This window comes from Thamnophis sirtalis, unplaced genomic scaffold (assembly GCF_051295495.1).
Source record: "Thamnophis sirtalis isolate CommonGarterSnake01/CBP01778 unplaced genomic scaffold, rThaSir2_p1.2 scaffold_3, whole genome shotgun sequence".
Classification (NCBI taxonomy): domain Eukaryota; kingdom Metazoa; phylum Chordata; class Lepidosauria; order Squamata; family Natricidae; genus Thamnophis; species Thamnophis sirtalis.
Window position 1 is genome coordinate 122035221 of NW_028261383.1, and position 24335 is coordinate 122059555.

The 24335-nt window shown below is 42.2% G+C and overlaps 1 protein-coding gene across 1 annotated transcript in view; it reads right to left on the minus strand.

Moving 5' to 3' along the window:
• MGAT5B (alpha-1,6-mannosylglycoprotein 6-beta-N-acetylglucosaminyltransferase B) overlaps positions 1-23175 on the minus strand; it is a 267796-nt gene extending 244621 nt beyond the window's left edge. Inside the window, exons 1-2 of the mRNA XM_014059247.2 lie at positions 22386-23175; positions 8399-8511 (exon numbers count right to left, since the gene is read on the minus strand). Of these exons, the coding sequence (XP_013914722.2) occupies positions 8399-8511; positions 22386-22453 (181 nt within the window). The 5' untranslated portion in view covers positions 22454-23175. The remainder of the gene's footprint in view (positions 1-8398; positions 8512-22385) is intronic.
• Between the last annotated feature and the right edge of the window lie 1160 nt (positions 23176-24335).

The following is a 24335-nucleotide window of genomic DNA, read 5'->3' on the forward strand; positions in this document are numbered from 1 at the left end:
TACTTACTTACTTACTTACTTACTTACTTACTTACTTTGTATGTATGTAGGTAGGTATGTATGTATGTATGTATGTAGGTATGTATCAGTGATGGGATTCAATTTTTTTTACTACCGGTAAAAAGCATGGCTTTGTGGGCAGGGCAGGGGACGGATACTGCAAAATCCCCATTTCCTCCCCACTCCTGTGGGAAGGTTACTGCAAAATCCCCATTCCCTTCCTACCCCACTAACCTGCTTTCCAGCTCCATTCTCCTGTTCAGGGCAACAAAAGAAGATCAGCTTCTGATCTTCTTTTGTTGAGGCTAGGAGGCAGCAGGGGCGGGGCCAGCCTATTTGCCAGTTCTCCGAACTATTCAAAATTTCCGCTACCAATTCTCTAGAACCCGTCAGAACTGGCTGAATACCACCTCTGGTATGTATGTATGTATGTATGTATGTATGTATGTATGTATGTATGTATGTATGTATGTACTGTATGTATTGGCCACCATAGTTTCCTCCAGATATCTTGGGTTGTAACGTCTATCAGTCCTGCATAGCAAAACATCTGGGAAACATGGGATCTCCAAATTAGCATTAGTTTCAAAGGAAGGAGGAGAAGGAGGACAAGTTAGAAGATAAAGTGAAGAAGATCTTGTTGGAGAAAGGCAAAAAAGGGGAGGGAAAGGCATACTATTTCTTTTTTCTCTCTCTCTCATCCACAATCAATTCAGCTACAACATTAGATATTCAGTTGTTTCCAAATGGGAGCGCTCAATTATACTCTGCATTTGAGCAAAAGAAGAGTTGTTTGAGGGTGGCTTCAGTGCTCATAATTTATTTATTTATTTTTGTCATATCTTTCCTTAAGTCAATTTCAATCGAACTTATAAAAATAGAGGGGTCTGTCCTTTTCCCTTTCCAGGCACCACTGCAGAGTTATCAAAACATGCTCGCCTGAAATCCCTTACTCTGTCCAAGTTTTTTAAACCTAAACTACCTCTACCCATACTTACACAATGGCTAGAATAATAGTTAGGTCTTTTGAAGTCTTTCAGTTATGCCCTTCCTCCCATCCAAACCTGTTCATTAGCTCGAATGATTATTTTATTTAAGGCCTAGCTTTAAATAAAATAAGGTTATCTACCTTTAGAAAGTAAGGAAAGAAGATATCCACTGATAACTAGTGCCCTGTCCAGGTACTTTACTTTTCACCAGGTGCCACTATTTTCAGCAATGTTACCACGCTCAACATCATTTCCTTACCCTTCAAAATAATATTAGGCTGAAAGTAAACTCTAATGGGAAATGCTGTCTAGAGAAGTTGAATAAAGGCAACCATAATTTATGGCAAGATATAGCTTGGATACTGTAAAAATGAGATGTCACAAGAAAGTAATTTGTTTCTTTCCCAGCATGTTTTTAAGCATTCATTTCACAGGGTTATCATATAGACTGAACAAATAATAGCTACAAAAATAAATTTCACACCCCCACCCCTGGTCCTCTGAGACATGCACTATATCAAGCATGTGTGACTATCTTTGGAGGAGCCAGGGAGTCAACAAGCTTGTATTGTAATGATTGATGCAAAAAGAAAATGGACCTCCTGCACAGGCAACAGATGGTGGACTTAGAGTCAACTCCCCAACTCTGAAAAGTGGTTTGAGTAAGTGCGCAATTTAAGTAGAAGGCTGTTAGGATTAAAATTAGCAAGCAGAGCAGAATTTTGCTAATTCTCTAATACAGTGTTTAAGTCCGCACGTCTTAACGTTGTCAAAGTTGGGAAACACTGCTCTAATAAGAGCTGTGTGTGATGGAATATGCATCTGCAGGAAGAATTTTGGTAACACGGAGCTTTCCCAGAGAGAGGCCCAAAGGAAGGGACTGCATAGTCCTCAGCTAGATGGGGAAGGGAGGAAGTGGTACTGGATAGCCACGTGGTCATATCTCTTAGGATATATGTAGTAGGTGGGAAAGTTATAGCTTTATCTTGGCAAGATTCTGTCCAAAGGTTGTAAGCAAATAAAGGATTGGACGTGACAATATGTTACCTAAGAGATATAGGCAGTCCTTGACCTATGACCATTCATTTAATGACCATTTGAAGTTATGATGGCACTGGAAAAATCAACTTTCAATCTGCCCTTAAAGTGATAACCTTCATACCAAATTAATTGCCATTTGGGCAAAAGGCAACAGGCTCACATTTGCAACAGTTACAGCAACCTCTGGCCATGTGATCATGATTTGTGATCTTCTCAGCTGACTTCCAATATGTTAAATCAATTGGGGAAACTGGATTGACTTGACTGCTTGATTCACTTAATGATTGCAGTGATTTGCTCAGTGATCACAGTAAAATGCTCATAAAATTGGATCTGGTCACATGATAATTTCTTTCTTAAGCATATTACCTGTGACCAAAATGCCAATCCCAACTGTGGATGAAATTTGAGGATTACCTGTAGTAGGAAATTATGAATTATTTCCAAATTTATATCAATGGCATCAAGAAACTACAAAGCTAGGATAATGATGTGTGGAAGTTATCAAGAATTAGATTTACTACTCACGATTAAAAAGATACCAGGCATGCAGATACTCCCTGTACTTTGAGAGAGAGCTTTGGAAGACACATCCTTGCTACAAAGTTGTTGTGGAATACATTAAATCTAGTTGTGATAGTGATAACCTCATTCTTCCAAGTTGAAATAAGAGAAAGTGAATTAACTCTGTGATGAGTTTCTGCAAGAATTTAGATAGCTTTATCTTTTTTTTCTTGTGACATACTTATAATGCTGAAGACAACCGATCGAGTCAAGGTCATAGTTTAATCCAACTGGATAATGTTGGAACACAATCCCTGTTTAACCATCATATGAAATTTCCATTTCAGAATGAAATAAGCCCACTTTATTTATAAGACTTCAGAGTGGGGAATTAGTTATCTGTCAATGAAAAAGCAAGAAATAAAGAGAGGTGGATAGAAATTGGCTCTTTATTTAGGGAGAGTATGCTATAATGGAAAAATAAGGTCCAGAATATTTAGAATAATGGTTTAGAATATTCATTCTAAGCTATATATTAGCAAGGACTTTATGAATGAGGTTGTTTTATGGAAGCTATTTGATTCATTTTCTAGGTTATTCTTTAATTTTTCCTGAACTTGCTTTTCAATAGCATTCATTTATTAATAATAGTTCAAGGTAATGTGGAGAACCAATCTGGTGTAAACTGTTAATGTAGAAACCAGGAAATTGTGAGTTCTACTCCTGCCTTAGTCCTGCCTTAAGTATAAAAGCCAGTTGGGCGACTTTGGCCCAGTTATTTTCTCTCAGCTCAGGCCACCTCATAGTATTGTTTTGTGAGGAAAATAGGAGAAGGAAGGACTATTAGGTATGTTTGCTGCCTTCAATTACTTATAAAATAATGAAGGTGAGATAAGGATCTGTCAAATAACAATATTAATGCCACATTTAAAGGAATCATAATCATATTTATACAATAAAATATCCCCTTGAGTTCCATTTGATCTACCTCACAAATCTTAAATGATCCTGACCTTAAACATCAGGAATTATCATCCTGAATAAAATAAGGTCAAGAGTTTTAAGGCTGAGGTTATACGACATAAAATATATTGAGGTCTAATAAAACCCTGTTCAGAAGTTCAGATCCACAATAAAATCTGCAGAGAGGGAAACACAACACAATCTCTTCTTCTCCTATGATCCCAGCAAAGCATAACAGTACAGGAAGCTCTGCCAAGGCATGTTATGGCCACCTCAGACTCTAACCAGAAGATTGACAATGTCAGTCAATTTCAGAACTGCCAGACAAACCCCTGCCTGAGCAGCTGCAGGCAAAGGAGTCTGCATTGCCCACTAATTAGGGGACACAGTTGCCATTGCCAGTCTCAGGTGAAGAGTCCTAGCTGCCACACTGTCAGCCCCTGCTTTGCTGCTGCTTCAGCTGTCATTGAAACGGGGAGGGGGAGGCATGGAATTTGCTAATTTCTAAGTTCATCCCCTCTTTTGCTAAGATAGCTCTTCCCATAACTAACCTTCTGAAGTCCAAAGGTGGGGTGAGACCCAAGCCTAGCAAGCCGCTGGATTGGACCATGGAATGCCAAGCTGCTTTCAAGAAGTTGAAGCGGCTTTTTGCGGAGGAACCAGTCCTCAAACACCCGGACATGGACGCACCTTTTGTGGTTCAAGCTGAGCCAGTGACATGGCTGTGAAGGCTGTGTTGCTTCAAGCTAATAGTCAAGGTAATTTACAACCTTGCGCATACACCTCTCGCAAACTAACTGACACGGAAAGATGTTGGGCCATTTGGGAGAAAGAAGCATTTGCTGTTCGCTGGGCTTTGGCCACATGGCGCCATTTTCTAGAAGGCGCCAAGCACCCTTTCGAGGTGTGGACTGACCATAAGAATTTGGAAGCTTTGAGAACGCCCAGAAAACTTTCTCCTAAACAGATGCGCTGGGCTCAACATTTCAATAGGTTTAATTTTACCCTGAAATACATTCCAGGGGGAAAAATTTTATGGCTGATGCTTTATCCAGACTTTCTCAATCCAACTGCTCTAAACTCAGTGTGGTCCAGCCTGTCATTCCCGCGATGAGCCTTGCTGCTCCTGTTGTTACTAGGAGTCAAGCACGTTCTAAGGTAGAGATGTCTCAGGACTTTCTTTCCAACCTGAAGAAAGCCCTTGCTGATGATGATTGGTTCCGGCAGCACGTGAATGAATGCACTATGAGAGATGAATTGCCTTGGATTGGGATGAAATTATACGTTCCTGCATCTCTTAGACTCATTGTTCTTCAACGGGCTCATGATTCCCGAATGGCGGGGCACTTTGGTTTCGTCAAGACGCTCCACCTCGTCAAGAGACAGTTTTGGTGGCCCTCTTTGAAAAAGGATATTGAAAAATATGTTGCCAGTTGTACTGTTTGTGCTGCTGCTAAACGCCCGCCAGGAAAGCCACAAGGGTTGCTCCAGGCAGTAGCTCGCCCAGTGGCCCTTTGGAAGGAGATATCTATGGATTTCATTGTCGAACTTCCTGAGAGTCGGGGACACACTGTTATCTGGGTTGTTACCGACTTGTTCTCCAAACAGGTCCATTTCATCCCTTGCTCCAAGATTCCTTCTGCTAAGTCTCTTGCTAAGATGTTCATCTCCCATATTTACCGCTTACATGGGGTGCCTGACTGCATTATATCGGACAGAGGTGTGCAGTTCACCTCCATTTTCTGGAAAGAGTTTCTGAAGCAGATTGGCTCCGCCCAGGGATTAAGCTCCACCCACCACCCTCAGACTAATGGGGCTTGTGAGAGGATTAATTCTGTTCTAGAACAATATTTGCGTTGTTTCATCAACTACCAGCAAGATGATTGGGTGGATTTGTTGCCGCATGCGGAGGTGGCTTACAACAATTCCGTGCATAGTAGCAATGGTTTCACCCCTTTCCGTGTGGTGTTTGGCCAGGACTTTGTGCCCATTCCTGAGGTTCCCTGTGAACAGCCCCAGGTATCGTCGCTGTCTGAGTGGAGTGACTGCCTTTGGCGCATTTGGCCTTTGGCTCTGCGAGCTCTAGATGCTGCGCACCACACTCATAAGAAACAGGCTGACAAGAAACAGACTAAGCCTTATGACTACAAGGTTGGTGATCAGGTGTATTTGTCCACTAAATTCCTTCAAACACCCCAGCAGTCGAAGAAATTAGGGCCCAAGTATGTTGGCCCATTTCCCGTTGTCAAAATCATCAACCCTGTTTCTGTCCGGCTCCAGCTGCCCAAGCACCTCAACCGAGTTTACCCTGTTTTCCATTTAACCTCCTGAAGCCTGTCTGCACTTCGTCGTTGAGGCCGCCTCTCCCTTCTCTGCCCGCTCTGCTTTTGGTTGAGGGTGAGCAACATTTTGAAGTCCGTGAGATTTTAGACTCTCGTAAGCGTTGAAACCATGTCCAGTACCTGGTGGCTTGGAAGCATTTCCCACCTTCTCACACTGAATGGGTTGATGGGTCCCATGTTTGGGTGCCTTGTCTGCTCCGCAAGTTCTACTCTGCTTATCCTAACAAGCCCTGAATTTGGACATTCTCCTAATTTTCCTTTTTCTTTTTCTTGTTTTTCTTCCCTCTCCCTTTCCCTTTTTCATGTCTTGTTGTCTGTCTGTTTGTTTGTGTTCTTTTCATTTCTGCAGGTCTGACCACCCTCTTCTGGAGGAGGGCCGGATGTCAGCCTCTGCTTTGCTGCTGGTTCAGCTGTCATTGAAACGGGGGGGCATGGTATCTGGGAGGGGAATCATTATGTGCTGGAGGAAGTTTTTAGTCGCTGATCTGACCAACTTACTGCGCATGTGGAAGAAGGTAGTTTCCCGCCAAGGCTAACTGTCCAGCATTCCATCCTGATGATGCCTTTTGAAGTTATCACCCACCTGACAGTTGGGTGCATTATAATTGGACAATGTACAGGGGTGCCAAGGGGAGGGGATTGAATTGTACTTGATATTATCCGCTTTCGCGCCTAATTAACCAGACTCAGTTTAGCTTTGCAATTGTTCATTTATAATTAGTAAAAGTACACTTGATTTCAATTCAAATGGAGTCCATTGGTTTTCTTTCCTGATTACTGAATGAAGTAATGCTCACACACACACTGGTTCAAGGACTTGCCATGTGCAGAGAAGAGTAGAGCAAAGACTTCCAAAGGAATAACATTGAGGTTGCTAGAGCTCAAGCCTTTCCATTGATAACAATTGACCATTTTATCCAGACTCTTGTGCCAATTTGAAACCTCCTGACTCTGGGCCTGCTGATGACCCATCTACAATGTTTGGACGCTTGGGCTTCTCTTGACCACTCTTTTGACTGCTGTTTAGGAGTTAGAGTTCTCTCAAGGCAAACTTGCTGGACTTTGAGGAGCTTGATTTTGTGTGGGTTTCTGTGCATTTGCACTCACATTTCCTTTGTTGCTTGTTCATTTGCTTCACAGGCTTCTCAGTAAAGGTTGCAACCACCTCTGTGGATATTTGTGATTGTGTTGTCTGAGACAGGACAGGGCCAGCCCATGAAGAATTTAGTACTGTACAACACATTAAATAGTAACATTGGTCTATTACAATTTTGACTTGGTTTAAACCCAAGATGTCCAAATTGTTCTCTTAGGCACATCATTATGCCATCAACAATATTTATTTTCTCTCAGTGGAGGAAATCCTGCTCAAAATCTGATAAGATTCTGGTATTCCTGGGAAAAGTATTGTTAAGATGTTGGAATAGAACTAAGGTGATTTGGGTTCACTAAATTATTTTAAGTCAGTCACTCCCTCTCTATCAAATCTCACAGGTTGTTGTTGTTGTTGTTTTGCTGTGGGAAAAACTCAGTAAAAGAGTTCTATTGATGTGGCCTTGGATTTGTGGAGGAAAGATGAGACATAAATTCAACATCAACCAACAGTTCTTAAGAAGTTTGAAGTGATAATAACAAAATCTTGCAAGACTATATACATATATATAGTATGTATACGTCCACAACAGGGATCCCCTTCAGTGCCCTCACCAGTAAACTTCAGACTGCAGAATGGGAACTGCTGGTATAATCTTGGTTGATTTAAACCTTTAAATCAACTTTAAACCTACTATGATTTTATTCAATTCCATTTGAAATTATGTTTTATAACCCTCCTTCTTCCGTTTGAACACAATCTAGTCCTGCTAAAAAAAATTCCCATAGTTTCTATCTGGAACCTGGTATGGGATTCAAAGGGCAGTATTTATTGTGATATATACGATCATGTTTTACATGGAGATTTTTTTTTTGTCTTTTACAAAGAAACATTAATAGAGCAGGTGCAGCTAAGAGGCGAGAAATGTGTACTGAAAAAGAATGTTTTTATGCCATACAAAATTTAAATATGGGATTTACCTTTACAAGATTTAGGGATGACACTAGTTTGGGAATTTCTGCGAATGAATTAGGAAAAGTCGTGGTAGTTAAGTCAGGATGGACATGTATTATTCCAATATCAGAGCAGCATAAGTCTTAATATTGTTGGGGTAGAATTGTGAACATGCCCTAATAGTGATCTTCCCAGAACTACCTGGTTAGTTCTTATGGAAACCAAAGGCTGAGTTGCTCTTTGTTTGATCCAACATACAGTAGCTCCTATACTGTTCCTTGTATGTGTTTGGAACCCTCCTGAAGTTAGGCGCAATTAAGGATGCAGTTGACCATATAGCACACCACACATTGATGGAGCTCACCTCTACTTGCTTCCAACAGCATTTCTTGGTGCTAAATGGCAACCATATTTCTCTCTTCACCAGCCATGTTTCCCAAAATTACTAAAGGGAGTTAATTCTCTGGGCTGTCAAACTGGAAACCTCTAATTAAAATGAGTTGTGGTGTTACCTTCTGTCCTGATGGTGAATGGAGAGTCTCCCAGTCTTTTGGCTGAAAACTGACCTCCCAAGGATGTCATTAAGAAGCAGAGAGTGAAAAATCCAATGCCTACCACAAATATCCTAAATGGAGAAAAAAGAAAGAAGACACCAATCAGAAACATTATACCTGAGCAGTAGATGGAAATATTTCTACATTATCCATAAATGATTTCAGTGAATATTATTTCAGATAACTTCTCCTCCAGAGAAAGCTAGTATTTGTCAGCATGAGGTAGACATGTTGTCCTGCATAGATGCACCTTATTGAAACATTTCTGCACAGTTCTTATAAATCTCAAAAATATCATTTAATTACTTCAAACTAAAATAATAGAGTAATGTCTCACTTTAACAGAGACCCATTTCGCAGACTGCTGTGACAGGGTTATTCTCACATGAATTTCAGTTAACTACGTTGTTTTTACTGAAGACTCCATCCACCTCCACTTCCCCCTTCAGCTCCAAACTGTGTCAACCTGAATTCATGTCAGAATAACCCATGATAGAAGCAACCCGGTCAGATTCAGGCTTGAAAAAAATGCAATAAACATTTCCCTTGTATATCTCCCCAAATAACAGACAAATTTGTTTCATTTGAATCAAATTAAGGGGCCCTTAAATATAATGTAACCTAACATAAACATATACCATTTGCATTGAGTAACAATGTCATTAATTGATTTAAGTGACAAACTGACATGAATAGCGTTATTTGGGTTCTTTGTGTAGCAATGTAATTATTCAATTGACATATATCATTACAAATGACACACTTTTTAAGATTTGAGGCCTTCCCCCACTTGCACTTAATCATAGCAGAAAAATCTGTGGCAACCTCTTTTTCTGCCATTTCCCTGTGGTGGTTATCTTCAGCCCATCTGCAGCCAGGAGTGAGACAGCTTTCAAACCTCTACAATATAGCTGTACAGGTATTAAAACAGTACTGCCCTGTTTGAGCTGACAAAAGTCAATAGCACCTACTGCAAGTTATGTAACATCCATTACACTTGTTCATTCATTCCAGGGGATTGAGAGTGGCTCATTCTGTTTTTTTTTGGGGGGGGGGAGTACAGTGGCTCAGCAGTTAAGATGCTGACCCATTTGGCTGGAAAGCCAGCAGCCCAGGTTTGAGAAGCAAATGCCACGTGACAGGGTGAGCTCCCATCGTCGCCCCAGCTCCTGCCAACCTAGCATTTCGAAAGCACGCAAATGCAAGAAGATAAATAGGTACCACTGAAGTGTTGGTTCTGGCAGTCACTACTGTCAGTTCGCTCATGGCCACGCCACCCGCCTGCCAGCATGCACAGTGCGATAAAAATTGCTCTGTGCATGCATAGAAGTAAAAAACAAGATGAATGCGCCTATGGTGCCGCACGGAGAACCAGTTTAGGGGCATGGTAAGCCTGGGTCACTGCCAGTTCCAGTGACCCATGCCACCAAACCACTACTGGTTTGGCCAAACCAGTAGGAACCCATCACTGGTACCACTTCGGTAACAATGCTCCATGACATCATGCTGGCCACATGACTATGGAAATGTCTTCCGACAGCACTGGCAGAAAGGCCTTGAAATAGAGATTAGCTAAACACTGCCCCTTATTGTCGGCAACAATTTAGCAGAGTAAAATCTGCAGGGACTCCTTTACTGGGGTGGGGTTTTTTAGTTGTTGTTTTTTACCATGCAAAAAGCATTGCTATGCTGGGTTTCTCAGTTTTGCACAATTGTGCTAGCCTGATCAGTTGGCAATAGGTCACATGGCTATATTTTACGGTCCTTGCTGCTTTAATGCAAGGCTGAAATGGTGGACTATCAAGAGCCAACTCATCTTCTTTTGTCTCCTGCACAGAGCAGGGAGCATCTTTGTAGCATGTAAACAGAAGGAAGGGGTCAGAATTCCTTCACAAAAGTGTTTCTTATGCTTTAGTTCCCTTTGTGACATCAGTCAAATGTATGTTTTTATCAGGTTATGATGGAATGGGGTGCAGGAGAAGGAACACAAGAAATAGGCTGGTAATGGTAGACAAAGTCCTACAGACAGACCAATCCCATTTTTACTGCAGCTCTCTGATTTTTCTGGCCATCTGGTGATGTCCTATTCTGTAGCCCATAAAAAATGGAAAATGGTGAAATTGACAAGCAGCTTCCAGGTTTCCCTCGTCTTTTCCAGGAGTTGAGTAGGTTATTCAAAGAAGCACAGAGTTATTTTTCCCCCTTTTTTCCCCTTCTGTGTGAAGCAGAAGTAAAGAAATTATTAGTTGCAGCAGCATCTGCAGCTGTTATGGACACAACAGTGGTTTTCCTCTCTCTTTTTTTCCCAACAAGCCAGGAGAAATGAAGAAATCACAGATCATGTCTTCCAACTTCTTCTGAGAATTGGGGAAATGAATGATGGCAGCCATATGAAAGTGCCCCCGGGCTTAGCGAAAGCTGGCCAAATGGAAGGCTCTCAACTGACCCAGGGGAGAAAACCTGAACCCAGTATCAATTTTCTCACATAAGTGGCAATTTCAATTTAGGACAATTCGTAACATTCTCATTCAGTTAAGAAAATAAAATTACTAGAGCAAAGAGCTTCCTTTACTACACAGCAGATTTAGTTCATTACTGGGTTTTTTTCTTCCCCAAACAAGAGCTGGTTTGAGTCCAGGTTTCAAATTAAATTTGGTTACTTTTCCATTTCTCTTCTACCTAGTGATAATCCCCATATGCTCTAAATGAGTTAGATTTTCATTTCCTTAATTACCAGTAGCTGGCTCAGCAATATGACCACTGAAATCCCATCTGAGCAAAGCCATTGAGATTAATCAGTGGAACAACTTGCCTCCAGAAGTTGTGAATGCTCCAACACTGGATGCTTTTAAGAAGATGTTGGATATCCTTTTGTCTGAAGTGGTGTAGGATTTCCTGCCTAAGCAGGGGGTTGGACTAGAAGACCTCCAAGGTCCCTTCCAATTCTGTTCTATTCTGTTCTGAGATCTGTATCATTCCAATACATACTGTGTATCTCATCCCATTTCAGAATAAAGTTCTGGCAATCTTAAATGAAGCATTTGATTTTCTATATCTAAACCTCCTAATGTAAGGTGGGGGAAGGGGGTTTCCTACAAAGAAAATACAAAAAAAAACCCACCATCCTATTCAAAGCAGAGCATGGTTTGTTAAAACACTCAGGGTTATGCCAATTTGATGTCATAGAATTAAAATATTAGCAAAATGCTGGTGTAGTTTTCTAATTTCTATACTCTCCTTACAGAGGACGTTTCTTTCTCTGAAAAGACCAGAGAAGCTTCCTCTAGTACAATCTGTGTCAGCCTTGGTAGCTCTAAGATGTATGGCCCTCAGCAGCCAGACTTCTCAAGCAATCATGCTCACAATCCAATAGTTACAGCTACATAGATACTAGAGTAAAGTCAACCAAACCATATCATGATTTAACAGATTGTGTGAGATAGAGTACTTCTGGATTATTGGATTAAGAGTCGTGATGGTGCAGTGGTTAGAATGCAATATTGCAGACTGAGTCTGCTCACTGCCAGGAGTTCGAACGGGCTGAAGGTTGATTCAGCCTTCCATCTTTCCAAGGTCAGTAAAATGAGGACCCAGATTGTTGGAGGCAATATACTGACTCTGTAAACCACTTAAGCAGGCCTGTCAAACTGGTGGCCTGCGAGCCAGATGTGTCACATGCAGGCCATGCCCACCCCTGCTCCGCAAAGGCAAAAAAGTCACAATATGTCACATGACGTCACATGATGTCACGTGAAGTGATCGAGTTTGACACCTGTGACTTAGAGAGTGCTATAAAGCACTATGAAGCGGTATGTAAGTCTAAGTGCTACTGTTATATTAGTAGAAGGGGACAAACTCTTAAGAATACTGAACTGAAATTTTGACCAATTAGAATATTGCATTTCACTATGAGGAGGTCCATGAGCATCTGATTTCTGTACTTGGTTCACAGACTGCAGTGAGAAGCACACTTCCCGCAAAATTATGAATGTAATTAAATATGAGAAAGAGAATTTCATTGCCTGAATCAGTCATTCTGTACATGTAGTCTTCACTTAATGACTATAATTGGGACCAGAATTTTTGTTGCTATGCAATGCAATTGTAAAACACAGTGTCATGTGACTGTGCTGCTTAACCAGCAATTTCGATTATTGTTGTTAGTGAATCACCATTATGATTCCACAATGGTGCCCCCACACCCCGTTTTGGCCAGCAGAATGCTGCAGGAGGCTGTCCTTGCCAAAAACATGGCACGGGGAGGCATTTTATTTATCTATCTATCTATCTATCTATCTATCTATCTATCTATCTATCTATCTATCTATCTATCTATCTATTTATTTATTTATTTGTCTTGTATGCCGCCCACTCCCAAAGGACTCCGGGCGGCTCACAATAGACAAGGGAAGGGGGAAGACTAGACAAAGACAACACTTTAAAAACAAAACCGCAACGTTCACAATTTCCACGGGGCTGGATGTTTCACAGCCCCCCGGCCTGCTGGAGCAGCCAGGACTTGGTGGCTTTGCGAAAAGCCGGGTGGGTCGTAAGGGTCCGGATCTCGACAGGGAGATCATTCCAGAGGGCTGGAGCTGCAACAGAGAAGGCTCTCCCCCGGGGGGTCGCCAGCCGACATTGGTTGGCGGATGGGATCCAGAGGAGACCTAACCTGTGAGATCTGATCGGTCTATGGGAGGTAATCGGCAGGAGGCAGTCTCTCAGGTACCCAGGTCCGATGCCATGTAGGGCTTTATAGGTAGCGACCAGCACCTTGAAGCGGATTCGGAGACTAATGGGTAGCCAGTGCAGGATAGGTGTGACGTGGGTGTACCTGGGTGCACCCACAATCGCTCGCGCGGCTGCGTTCTGGACTAACTGAAGTCTTTGAACACTCTTCAAGGGCAGCCCCATGTACAGCGCATTACAATAATCCAGTCTTGAGGTCACAAGGGCGTGAGTGACTGTCTGAAGGGCCTCCTGATCCAGGTAGGGTCGCAATTGGTGCACCAGGCGAACCTGGGCAAAGGTTCCCCTGGTCACAGCTGACAAATGGTGTTCTAAAGTCAGCTGGGGATCCAGGAGGACTCCCAAATTGCGAACCCTCTCTGAGGGGCGTATAATTTCACCCCCCAGCCTGAGAGATGGAATAGTTGGCCAATCTTTGGGAGGGAACATCAGAAGCCACTCGGTCTTGTCTGGATTGAGTGCCAACTTGTTTGCTCCCATCCAGACCCTAACAGCCTCCAGGCACTGGCACATCGCTTCTACTGCTTCACTGAGTTGGCACGGGGCAGACAGATACAACTGCGTATTGTCTGCATATTGGTGGTACTTAACCCCATGCCGGCGTATGATCTCACCCAGTGGCTTCATGTAGATGTTAAATAGAGGGGGGACAGGACCGAACCCTGCGGCACCCCGTAGTTGAGGGGCCTTGGGGTCAATCTCTGCCTTCCGACCAACACAGACTGCAACCTGTCCGAGAGGTAGGAGGAGAACCACCGAAGGACGGTGCCTCTCACTCCCACCTCTCGCAACCATCGCAGAAGGATACCATGGTCGATGGTATCGAAGGCCGCTGAGAGGTCAAGGAGCCCAAGGATAGAGGGGTGACCCCTATCCCTGGCCCGCCAGAGATTATCGATCAGCACGACCAAAGCAGTTTCCATGCTGTAGCCAGGCCTGAAGCCCGACTGAAAGGAGTCTAGATAATCGGCTTCATCCAAGGACCATCGGAGTTGAGAGGCCACCACTTTCTCAACAACCTTCCCAACAAAGGGAAGGTTGGAGACTGGGTGATAGTTGCTCAAAATGGCTGGGTCCAGAGATGGTTTCTTCAGGAGGGGTCTCACCACCGCATCCTTTAGGAGGGGCGGGAAGGTTCCCTCCCGAAGAGAGGTGTTAACAATCGTCTGGATCCAGCCGCGTGTCACCTCCCTGCTGGTCGAGACCAGCCAGGAAGGACACGGGTCCAGTATACAGATGGAGGCACTCACCGCTCCCATGGCCTTGTCCACTTCCTCAGGAGAAGCACATTGAAACTCAATCCATAAAGTATGCTCAAGACCTTCCCCCGGTACCTCAGCTGGTATCGTGCAATTGGAGTCCAGTTTTGTCCGAATCCGAGCAACTTTATTTTGGCTGCAAGAGGCACCACAGGCCAGTCCTTTGTTATTTCCAGGCCGGCCCTGTGGGCCAGATTTAAGCATCCTGCAGGCTTTGACACCCTGTTATAGCCTATCCTATCTCAAAGGGTAGTTCTAATTTTCCTGTGAAGTTATCTTTTAGTGGAGCTGACCCTTTCTCAAGCTTCTTATCCCGAACAAACTCTTGATTAGGTCTCATGTTTAGATCTCAGAGACCCCCTACATAAAAATTGTTATATCTACAGCTCACAATATGTGAGTGTGATCAGTAAGTTGTGCAAGGTAAAAATCCCCACCTATGTACAGCAAATGAAGTTCAAAAGACATTGTATTGGAGAATTTTTTTCCCCACACCATATTTTGTGGCACTCCCCCCCCCCCACACACACAGCAACGTCTCACCAAGTTTGAGGGTTTCCATGGAACTCCAGATGAGGAAGGCTTATTTGGATGGTTTCCGCTTTTCTTTCCCCAAAGTTTCTTTAAACTCTTCCCGCTGATAAGAAACTCATTATTATGTAAAAGCATGTTTATGCATTTCAATTCTCATAATTATAATTTAGCAAGAAGTGATTGTTAAACACTGCCTTTAATTACTACTTAAAACCATTAGAGGAGTGAGGAGGGGGAAAAGAAAACCTTCATGATTAAGTGAAAAGGGGAAAAAAATAGCAGTTGCCCAGTCTCTACAGAATCTCATTACAGAATTTTTTAAAAAGCATGAACATTTTAGTAGAATGAAGCTGCGGTTATACTCTATTATGGAAACTAGAATAAGCTAACAGGATGATCAGACAATTAAGAAGCTAAAACAACCAGATGATCATGGTTGAACTTCTTTCCTGCTACATTTTCTTAATTCCTAACATTTCTCCAAGGAAGTTTGTAAAAGCATCACAAGTCGCAGTGGTGAGATTCAGCCAGTTCACACCTATTTGAGAGAACCAGTTGTTAACTTTCTAAGCAGTTCGGAGAACCAGTTGTTGGAATAAATTTTGTTTTGTTTTTTTTCCCACTTTACAGGGCTAAGGAAGGCAGGAAGGAAACATTCTGGTTGTTTCTAGCCTAATCTTTATTGCCCTGCTTACAGAAACTGCCCCTCTGCTTAACCCTTATTACATTGTAACAGCTCAGGCGAAGCGCCCATCGACCTGAGAGATGTTGAGTTCACCACGCCCACCCAATCACATGACCACTGAGCCACACCTACCCAGCTGGTCATTAGGGCAGAAAACCGGTTGTTACATTATTTGAATCCCACCACTGCACAAGTGGAAGAGCTTGCTCATCTGAACAATGTTAAGAGACATAGACTGAGTTTGGATAATTTAGTTGACAGCCACAACAAGGGCATTCTTTTGACTTCTCCCTTCATTTGGAGAAATACAGAATGCCAATACAGATGGTTCCTTAAATGTCAATCCAGATAAAACAATCAGTTCTCTTTAAATCAGGAAAAAGAGTGCATATAATAATAAGGAAGGAAGGAAAGGGAAATAAAAGTATCAGTATAATATTATCATAATACGCCTTAGTTTTGCCATATGGGGGCTCTTTCAAAATGGATCACAGGAGATATATTAAGCTTTAGTCAAAGGGGAAGGGTGGGGAAAGTAGAAGCTTCCTTGTGCAAAGATTTTAGGAGAGGTAAGGAGGAAAAAGAGTTTATCCCATAGTATGTTAAAGATCAGCATTAGGTAATAATAGAACTGGGGCTACTGCCAACATCTTTCAATTTGGTCAAATGTGAAAATTGGCTGCCACTGCTTACAAAAAATACCCTCCAGTGTTTTCCTATAACTCTTTCCAACAACCTTAGCGATTGTTTATGCTACCCACTCATAATACACAAGTTTAAGGGAAGAGTGTGTTACACCAATCAGAATAATTGAAGTACATTTAACCTAATGAACCATCTGACTTTGTTTCTGGTATGTTTTGATTACAGAAAAAAGAAGAAATGAATGGAACACTGGCATGCTGCAAAGAAAGGTGTCAATCTGTTCCTTTTGTGGTTATATGTGTTTATTAGGTATGTATCGTGTGTTTTTTTCCTTCAAGATTAACTCAAATTAGCAACACTGTGAGGTACTTTTTGCTGAAAGGCCCAATGTCACACAGGGAACTTCCACAGCTAAGAGTCAACTTACATATCAACATATGAACAATCCCTGGCTAATATCTTAACTACTGCAGTATTTTGAAATTACCTTTCTTTAGAAATTACCTATGCAGCCTATGTGGGGCCTGGAGGAATTCCTACAAAACGTAATATATTGGTGACCGTGTGTGTGTGTGTGTGTGTGTGTGAGAGAGAGAGAGAGAGAGAGAGAGAGAGAGAGAGAGAGAGAGAGAGAGAGAGAGAGAGGGAGAGGGAGAGGGAGAGAGAATATCAAATGGCTTCTCTAAAAAAACAAAGGTGTCATAAAAAGAAGAGGGTGTATTGCTCCATCACAGCAGCAATTTGTGAATTGGCAAGTCCTCTGTATGCTATCTATCTATCTATCTATCTATCTATCTATCTATCTATCTATCTATCTATCTATCTATCTATCTACCTACCTACCTACCTACCTACCTACCTACCTACCTACCTACCTACCTACCTACCTACCTATCTATCTATCTATCTATCTATCTATCTATCTATCTATCTATCTACCTACCTATCTATTTATCTATCTATCGTGATGCCACTCATGCAGCATCACAAAATCTCCAGAACCGTAAAGCCTACAAACTTGAAATTTGGCACGTATGTTCCTCTTGGCTTCTAGTACTACATAAATGTTTCTTATGGCTATTTGCTTAGTGAAGCTACTTTCATGGCAAGAGTGAAATCCTCCCAGTTTGGCCCGGTTCAGCTGAACCAGTAGGGATGATTGTCCCTGGTTCTGGGAACCGATAGTAAAAAAAAAAAAAAGCTTCCAATGATCGCACAGCTCAGCTGTGAGCTGCACAATTGTCAGACCCTCTTTATTTCACTTTTAAAAGAATTTTTAACTACCTATTCACCCGAACCAGTAGTTTATAAAATGCTTTAAAACGTGAAAAAAATTGTTCCAACATCATAACTTTTTTCCCCACTTTTTAAAGCATTTTTTTCCTGCCGGTTTGGGTAAATAGGCAGGGAAAAAAATTCTTCAAAAAGTGGGGGGGGAAGAGCTTTTGATGATCACGCAGCTCATAGCTGGGTTGCATGATTGTCAGATCGTCTTTATTTCACTTTTTAAAGCATTTTTGTCCTGCCAATTCACCTGAACCGGCAGAGGGGGGAAAAAGTGGAAAATGGCCATGCCCACGCAGTCACATGACATCCCCCCAAGCCATGCCCACAGAACCAGTGGGCAAAAAAATTAGATTTCACCACTGTTTCATGGGTTCCTAATAGGAGTGTTAGGTTCTTACTATATCAAAATGATAGGGATAAAATGAACTTCTTCAGTTTGTATTCTGACTTCCATCCAAGTATTCCTACATTAATGCCTTCATGCATAAGTATAGATTTCAAAGCGCCAGAAAACCAAGCGATGCAAAAATTGGCTCACAATGTTAACTTTTTCAAGGGCCTAAAACTGGCCCACTAAATGAGTCTGGCCCTGACATCTTTCCACTTGCTATCTTTTAGCTCGACCTGCTAAGTCAAGTTCTACAGTGCTGTTAAGCTGGGTGTCATTCAACAGGAGAAAAAGTGACAGCTCCCACTGATGGCTGCAGATCCTTCCTGACACAACCAGCACAGCTGGTGACCTGCTACCAAGAGAAGGCCTCCTTCAACCCCATTCCTAGCCTTGCTGTGCATTCCACGTTAGGACTCATTTTGCATTTATGTCGGTGGCTTTATTTTGCAACCGTAGCAAAGTCAGGGCTGGCATTTTCTGTTAGAGTGATGGGGAGGAAGGTGCATCATTGAAGTGAATCCAGGAAAATTTATTTGACAGGGAAGCAGAGCCAATTACAGCTCCCTGACAAACATCCTTGGATGATGTTAGCCCTCTCTGCATTCACATTGTTCATGCTTAAGAAGACATCATGTTGGAATTGTTCTACATAACACAAATCTGGCTTTGTCACCAAATGTACACAGAAGAAGCTGCTGCTTCTGGCTATAGTCCACCAATAAGCATCATACCTGTATTTTCAAGCACTTCTCAGTCTACATTTTGGATGTATAAGAATCTGAGCCGTATCTCTCTAAACAGTGTGTCCACTTGGAAACTTCATGTTTCCATTGAAGTCAGCTTTGCATTATGTCTTTCTGTCAAGAGGACAGCTGCCCTAAACATTTATCATAGTGTATATCAGTTTTTTCCCAGAATCTGCTGCCTTCTGATCAAATTTGTTATCAGCCCCAAAGCATCCAGCACATCTGTACAGCAACAAATTGGGGAAATCTAGTAATAGCTAATTTCAAAGAAAGTTTACAAGAACATCTCACATGGAAATTCTTACTCTCTGTACTGCAGGCACAAGAACCAATTGTAATTTTTCTACAAGAAAGAATTATTCGTGTGAATGTGTGTGTGGTGAGAGAGAAGGAGGCTTTTTTTCCAGATCAGTAGATTGCCCTGGATCTATCTGCTTGATATATTTCTACACTATCTCATTGCAAGTACAACGTAATATAGTGATATTTAATGATGTTTTAATTGTATTCTGGTATTATTACTGGTACATCCCCTCCAAGTAAGCATTTTGAAGATGTATATGCTGTTTTTCCAATAAAAACTCCTAGAGCAGCAGACAATGAAATAAGAAAAACAATGAATATGCAAAAACCCTACAAGAATAATGCAGCAATTAAGATGATGGTGGAAACTCAGAAAAACAGATAAAATTATTATCAAATACATCCAACTTACCTAACGAAATAGCTGAACAAACACCTGGAGCCAAAGTATTTACACCACTGGCAAGCAAATATCTTTGGGAAGAGCACTCCAGGGTGCCACAACCAAAAAGACTTGTACATTTTTTTTCTCCCTTGAAGTAGCTTTATCTTTGGGGAAATGATCAAGTGAACAGCAAACACTCTAAAGACTCCAGTCTCCAATCTTTAATATATGAGCAGTCAAATACTATTTGGTTTTATGAAGCAGAAATCCTAAACAAGGATCACACCTAGTTTTAGCTCTTAAAAGCAAGAGCTTGTTGGGGTTCCTTTCAAGACAACATAGGTAAAAAAAAAATCTGCTGAGAACCTTAGTTTTTTTTAATCAGTGGTCTCCTGTTTCAGGCACTGGGTGTGCCCTTATAATCTATGGACTCATCCTCAGGTTCTACTTGGCCTTTCACCAGTGCAGGCTTCTCACTGCTTCCTGAGTGCCGGAAGGGATGATGTCATTCTTCTCCCATTCCCAGCCCATTGCAAATCCATCCCACAACTGAACTTTCCTGCTTTCATTCAAAACTGATGGGGTTTTTTTTTGACCTTATGCCCTTCAGAGCAGAGGATCTCCAGAGCTTCATTCCATTTTAATTGAAGCCCAGCTCTGATTGGCTGCAGTGCCCAGCCTTCTCCCTCCTCTGCAGAATGTGGGCTCTATCACTTCATCCCGTCAAGCTGTTGAGTTTTTCTGTTCTTTTTTGCAATATTGAGTAACACAACAATGAAGCTGTTAAATCAAGAACAATCTTCCCCTCTAGAAGCTCCTGCTCCATTCAACTATACATAGTCCAGTAGGCACACTTTTTGATTTCTGTCCAGGTTGGGTGGAGCACAAACTCTTTGCTTTCTCAATCTCTGTTTCCATTCCTATAGAGCTTCCATTTCCCTTTTCTAAAAAAAACATCTTTAAGTTGAAATGTAAGAACACTTCTGTTCTATGAAGCTGAACTCATAGTTCTTCATTGCTATAAAGTTGCTATGGATCGGCAGCAACCTGTTCCCTATTGTTTTATTTATTGTAGAATCAGAGCTTGGATGCTACCACAAGTGGGAGGGGGGAAAGGTGGTTTTAATGTCAAAGAAAGTAATAAGGGTGGCACAGGTGAAAGTATCCCATCCTTTATGCAAACAGGGGGCGGGAGAGTAGAGGAAAGCCTCGGGGATTAATTTGGATAGAATAATGATTACAAGGAAAAGGCAAGCACTGGGAGACTCATCCACACAGAATCCAGCCAACAAGGTTTGCCTTCATGGACTGGGAAGGAGAGGAAGCAAAGTGATGACAAATTGGGTCTTACATTGGCCACAGTCTGGTCTAAGCACCAGATGGGACCCACTGTCAGCTCACTACAATCCAGACTAGAATTTCTGAAGTTCTTTAAACAGCCAGGAACAGCTTGGGAGACAAGCTGCAGTAGAGAATTGTCCTACCGCTATTTCTTACTCCTCGGGACTATTTGTCATGAGATGGGAGACCTGGGTAGCCAATGGGCAGCTGGAACAATTGTTGACACACACACACACACTTTTTAAAAAAGATTACTGATAGTTTTCTCATTAGGTAAAGTCTAGGAAACCTGTGGCTTCCCGGGAGTTATTGAATTTCAGCTTTCAATGTGCTGCACAAAGGATTACACAGACTGGGGTTGATGGGAACTATAGTCCACAAATTTCTGGAAGAGCTGTACATTCCTGTGTCTAGATTAAGCACTACACCCAAGGCCAACTAGGCTCTTCTGACTATTATTATTTTTAGAATATTGCCAACCCCGCCATTGTCAGCATTCACATACAGACAGGTCTTCCACCTGTGAAATGAATTAAGTTACAATTACCCACCCTGTTCCAATCTATGGCCTCTTTTGTAATACCATGGGATACATTGCATGCCTAGATTCCAGCTTCATTTGAGCCTCTTCTTTAATTGACCTTGTTGCTCATTCTGAAAGTTCACCAACAACCCCTTAAAGTGGAGCAGCCTTCTGCTACATGAGACAAATAAAAACAGCACTGTGGCACATTTGTGTCCAAACCCCTGAAGACTATAACTTAAACATTTTTAAGTTAGCCCTATTGGCTGGTTGTTAGTTGTGGACTTAGTGACTGAAGTGGTGTCCTTTTTTTTTTTACTGCAGGTATGTAGTATATTGTAAGTTTATTTTGTTTACACTGTATTTTGTTTCTGGTTTTAATTTTTCCAGAGTCTCTATGGTGAGGGAGAAGCTACATACATTAATAAATACATTACCTACATTACATTACAAAGAAAATCTGAAACTGGTTGGAAAATGCTAACTCAGTGCATCAGATGATCATTGTTTGGGGTTCTCACTCATGCTTGCTGCCATCTATTTAATTTCTCATCCTGTATTTGGTGCAATCAAAAAAAAAAAAGGTCCCATTTGAAAGCAGCCAGAAAATAAGCTCCAAATCCTGTGAACTAATTTTAGGAGAAAGGAGCGGGAGAGCAGCAGAGGAAGGACCTGACAAAAGCCTCTAAAGAAGACAAGCAGCGTTCTTTTGAAGCAGACTGACGTGAAAGACCTGATCCAAATAACCTATCCTTATTATCCCAGTAAAAGAGGAGAAACAAGATTATCTACAATAATGCCAGCTGTTAGTTTGTAACAATCTATATAACAAGGAAGTTTAATAACAACATCTTGCCCGCCCCTTGGTGAATCCTTCCCAAATTCCAAACGAACTGCGCTATGCCACCCACTTACTCTGTCTGTCCACACTTCAGGTGAGTCTCAAACAAATTACTTTCTGCTACCTGCATTCATCTTGTAGGGTTTATCACATCAGGAAAAAAGAGGGGTGACCACATGCAGTTCTGAAGCCGCCACCCACCCACCCTTTTCCTTCTAATTGCACACACCCAGGAAGTGGTAGAGGAGAACTTTACCTAAAAGGCCTCAAGGTGACGAGACATCTTCTGACCATTATTTTCCCATCTGAATTCACTGTGATCATGATTCAAACTTTTCTTTTAGGAAAAAAAGCAAAACCAAAAGGAAGGAAAGCAGACGTTCAGGAAATCCGATCCCAGTTCTTAGGAACAGCTCATGGTGAGAGACAGGTGAAGGTTGTCCAGCAAAAATCAACCCAAGAAGTCCATAAGCACAAAGGGAACAGGATCAGGATCAGTTTCCCTGCTAGGAGCTCTGCCTTCTTGACTGCTTGCCTCTTAACGAGTGGTTGCTTCCAAAGACATAGATCTGCATGCACAAGAGTGGAGGCTGGATGATGGGGTGTCTCCTCCAGGGTTCCAGTCACATTTTGGAAACAGGCTGTAACAAGAAGCACATCTTCCCTTTCCTCCAAGTATTAAATCCAATGCCCAGGTGAGCAACCCTTAGATCTAGACCCCCTTCTGTTCATGGGATCTCTCATCACATCCAGACTCTCTCTGCTTACACCTGAACCAAAAATCCTCCAGCAAAGCCTTGCCTCCTTCCCTTCTCCAAGCTGCCTTCAGCACTTCCAGAAAGCTGCCATTCCCTAGGATTGTTGTCTATTTGAGTGGTGACTCCCAGCCAGAGCTAAAGCTGTCATGAAAAGGACTGGCTCCATCCCTGCCTGACAGGCAGCTACCTTGTCTCATCCTGGCCATCCAAAGCAGGCAGTTTTAGTCTTGCAAAGAGGCTGCACTGTCTCCATCTGTGAAGGATGCGCTGCTCCAAACCAGGATGGGAAAGAGTGTTCAGCCGGAATTTGTGAGTTGGGTACCATCTAGTGGCGGCTGCAGGGAGATTCTCTGGCATTTTTGTTCTGCAAATAAAGATCTTGTAACTTCTAGGGACAACACACCTGAAAGATGCATGGAACGGTACTGTGTATCCCCTCCTGTCATTTCTAGGAAAGGCCTTGCCAATCAATAATGCCAGTTGCTTTCATATCATCATTACTGACCCCAACAATATGCTTGAGAAAAGGACCAAGGTGTGGCCCATCAAGTCATTTCGGTGTTTATACCAGCCCTAGCCGTTTGGAGGATTGGGCAGGGGAAAAAAAGATTTTGAAACAAAATCTGGTTCAGAATGTTCTGGTCAGATTTCTTTGTGGATCACTATTTGAAAGAGCGTATAATGCTGGTGTTTGCAAGTCTGTCTTCACTGTTCACTGTTTTCAGAGAATTCAGGGAACAGCTGGGAGTATCTCTCTGATCTGTGCTAGCAGAATTCAAGCATCTTCAATATACAAATGGATTAGACCAGGGGTGGGATTCAAAAAATGTTACTAAAAAAATTTCTGTGGGTTTGGCTTGGTGGGCATGGCAGGGGAAGGATACTGCAAAATCCCCATTCCCTCCTGATCAGCTGGGACTCAGGAGGCTGAGAAGGGGGCAGGGCCAGTCAGAGGTGGTATTTACTGGTTCTCCAAACCACTCAAAATTTCCACTACTGGTTCTCCAGAATGGTCAGAACCTCTGGATTAGACCATTTGTTCAAAAAATGGCAGGGGAGGGGGGGGGGCTACTGAGTTTTGTTGGCAAAGTTCCCTATCCCATTTTTCCTCCTCCAAACCATGAGACCTTAAAGGGTGCTAACAATGTTCTCGGGATCTGTTCTTTTCCTTCTCCCTATTTGAATTTTCTCTTTGTGCGAGTTATGCACTGCCTGAATCCTAGTAGACTATTATTTTATGGATAACAATATATCAAAATAACAATCATCAATGTTGCATTAACATTGAATGAGTTAATGAATTATTTAATTGAGTACAATGGATCAAAGTGGCAGGTGCTCACCAGCCCCTGAAAGCCTTCCAGATAAGCCAAGTCTTTGCTGTCTTCCAGATGGCTAAGAGAGGGGAATGCTATTTTTTATTTGGGAGACAGGCTGTTACAAAGGAG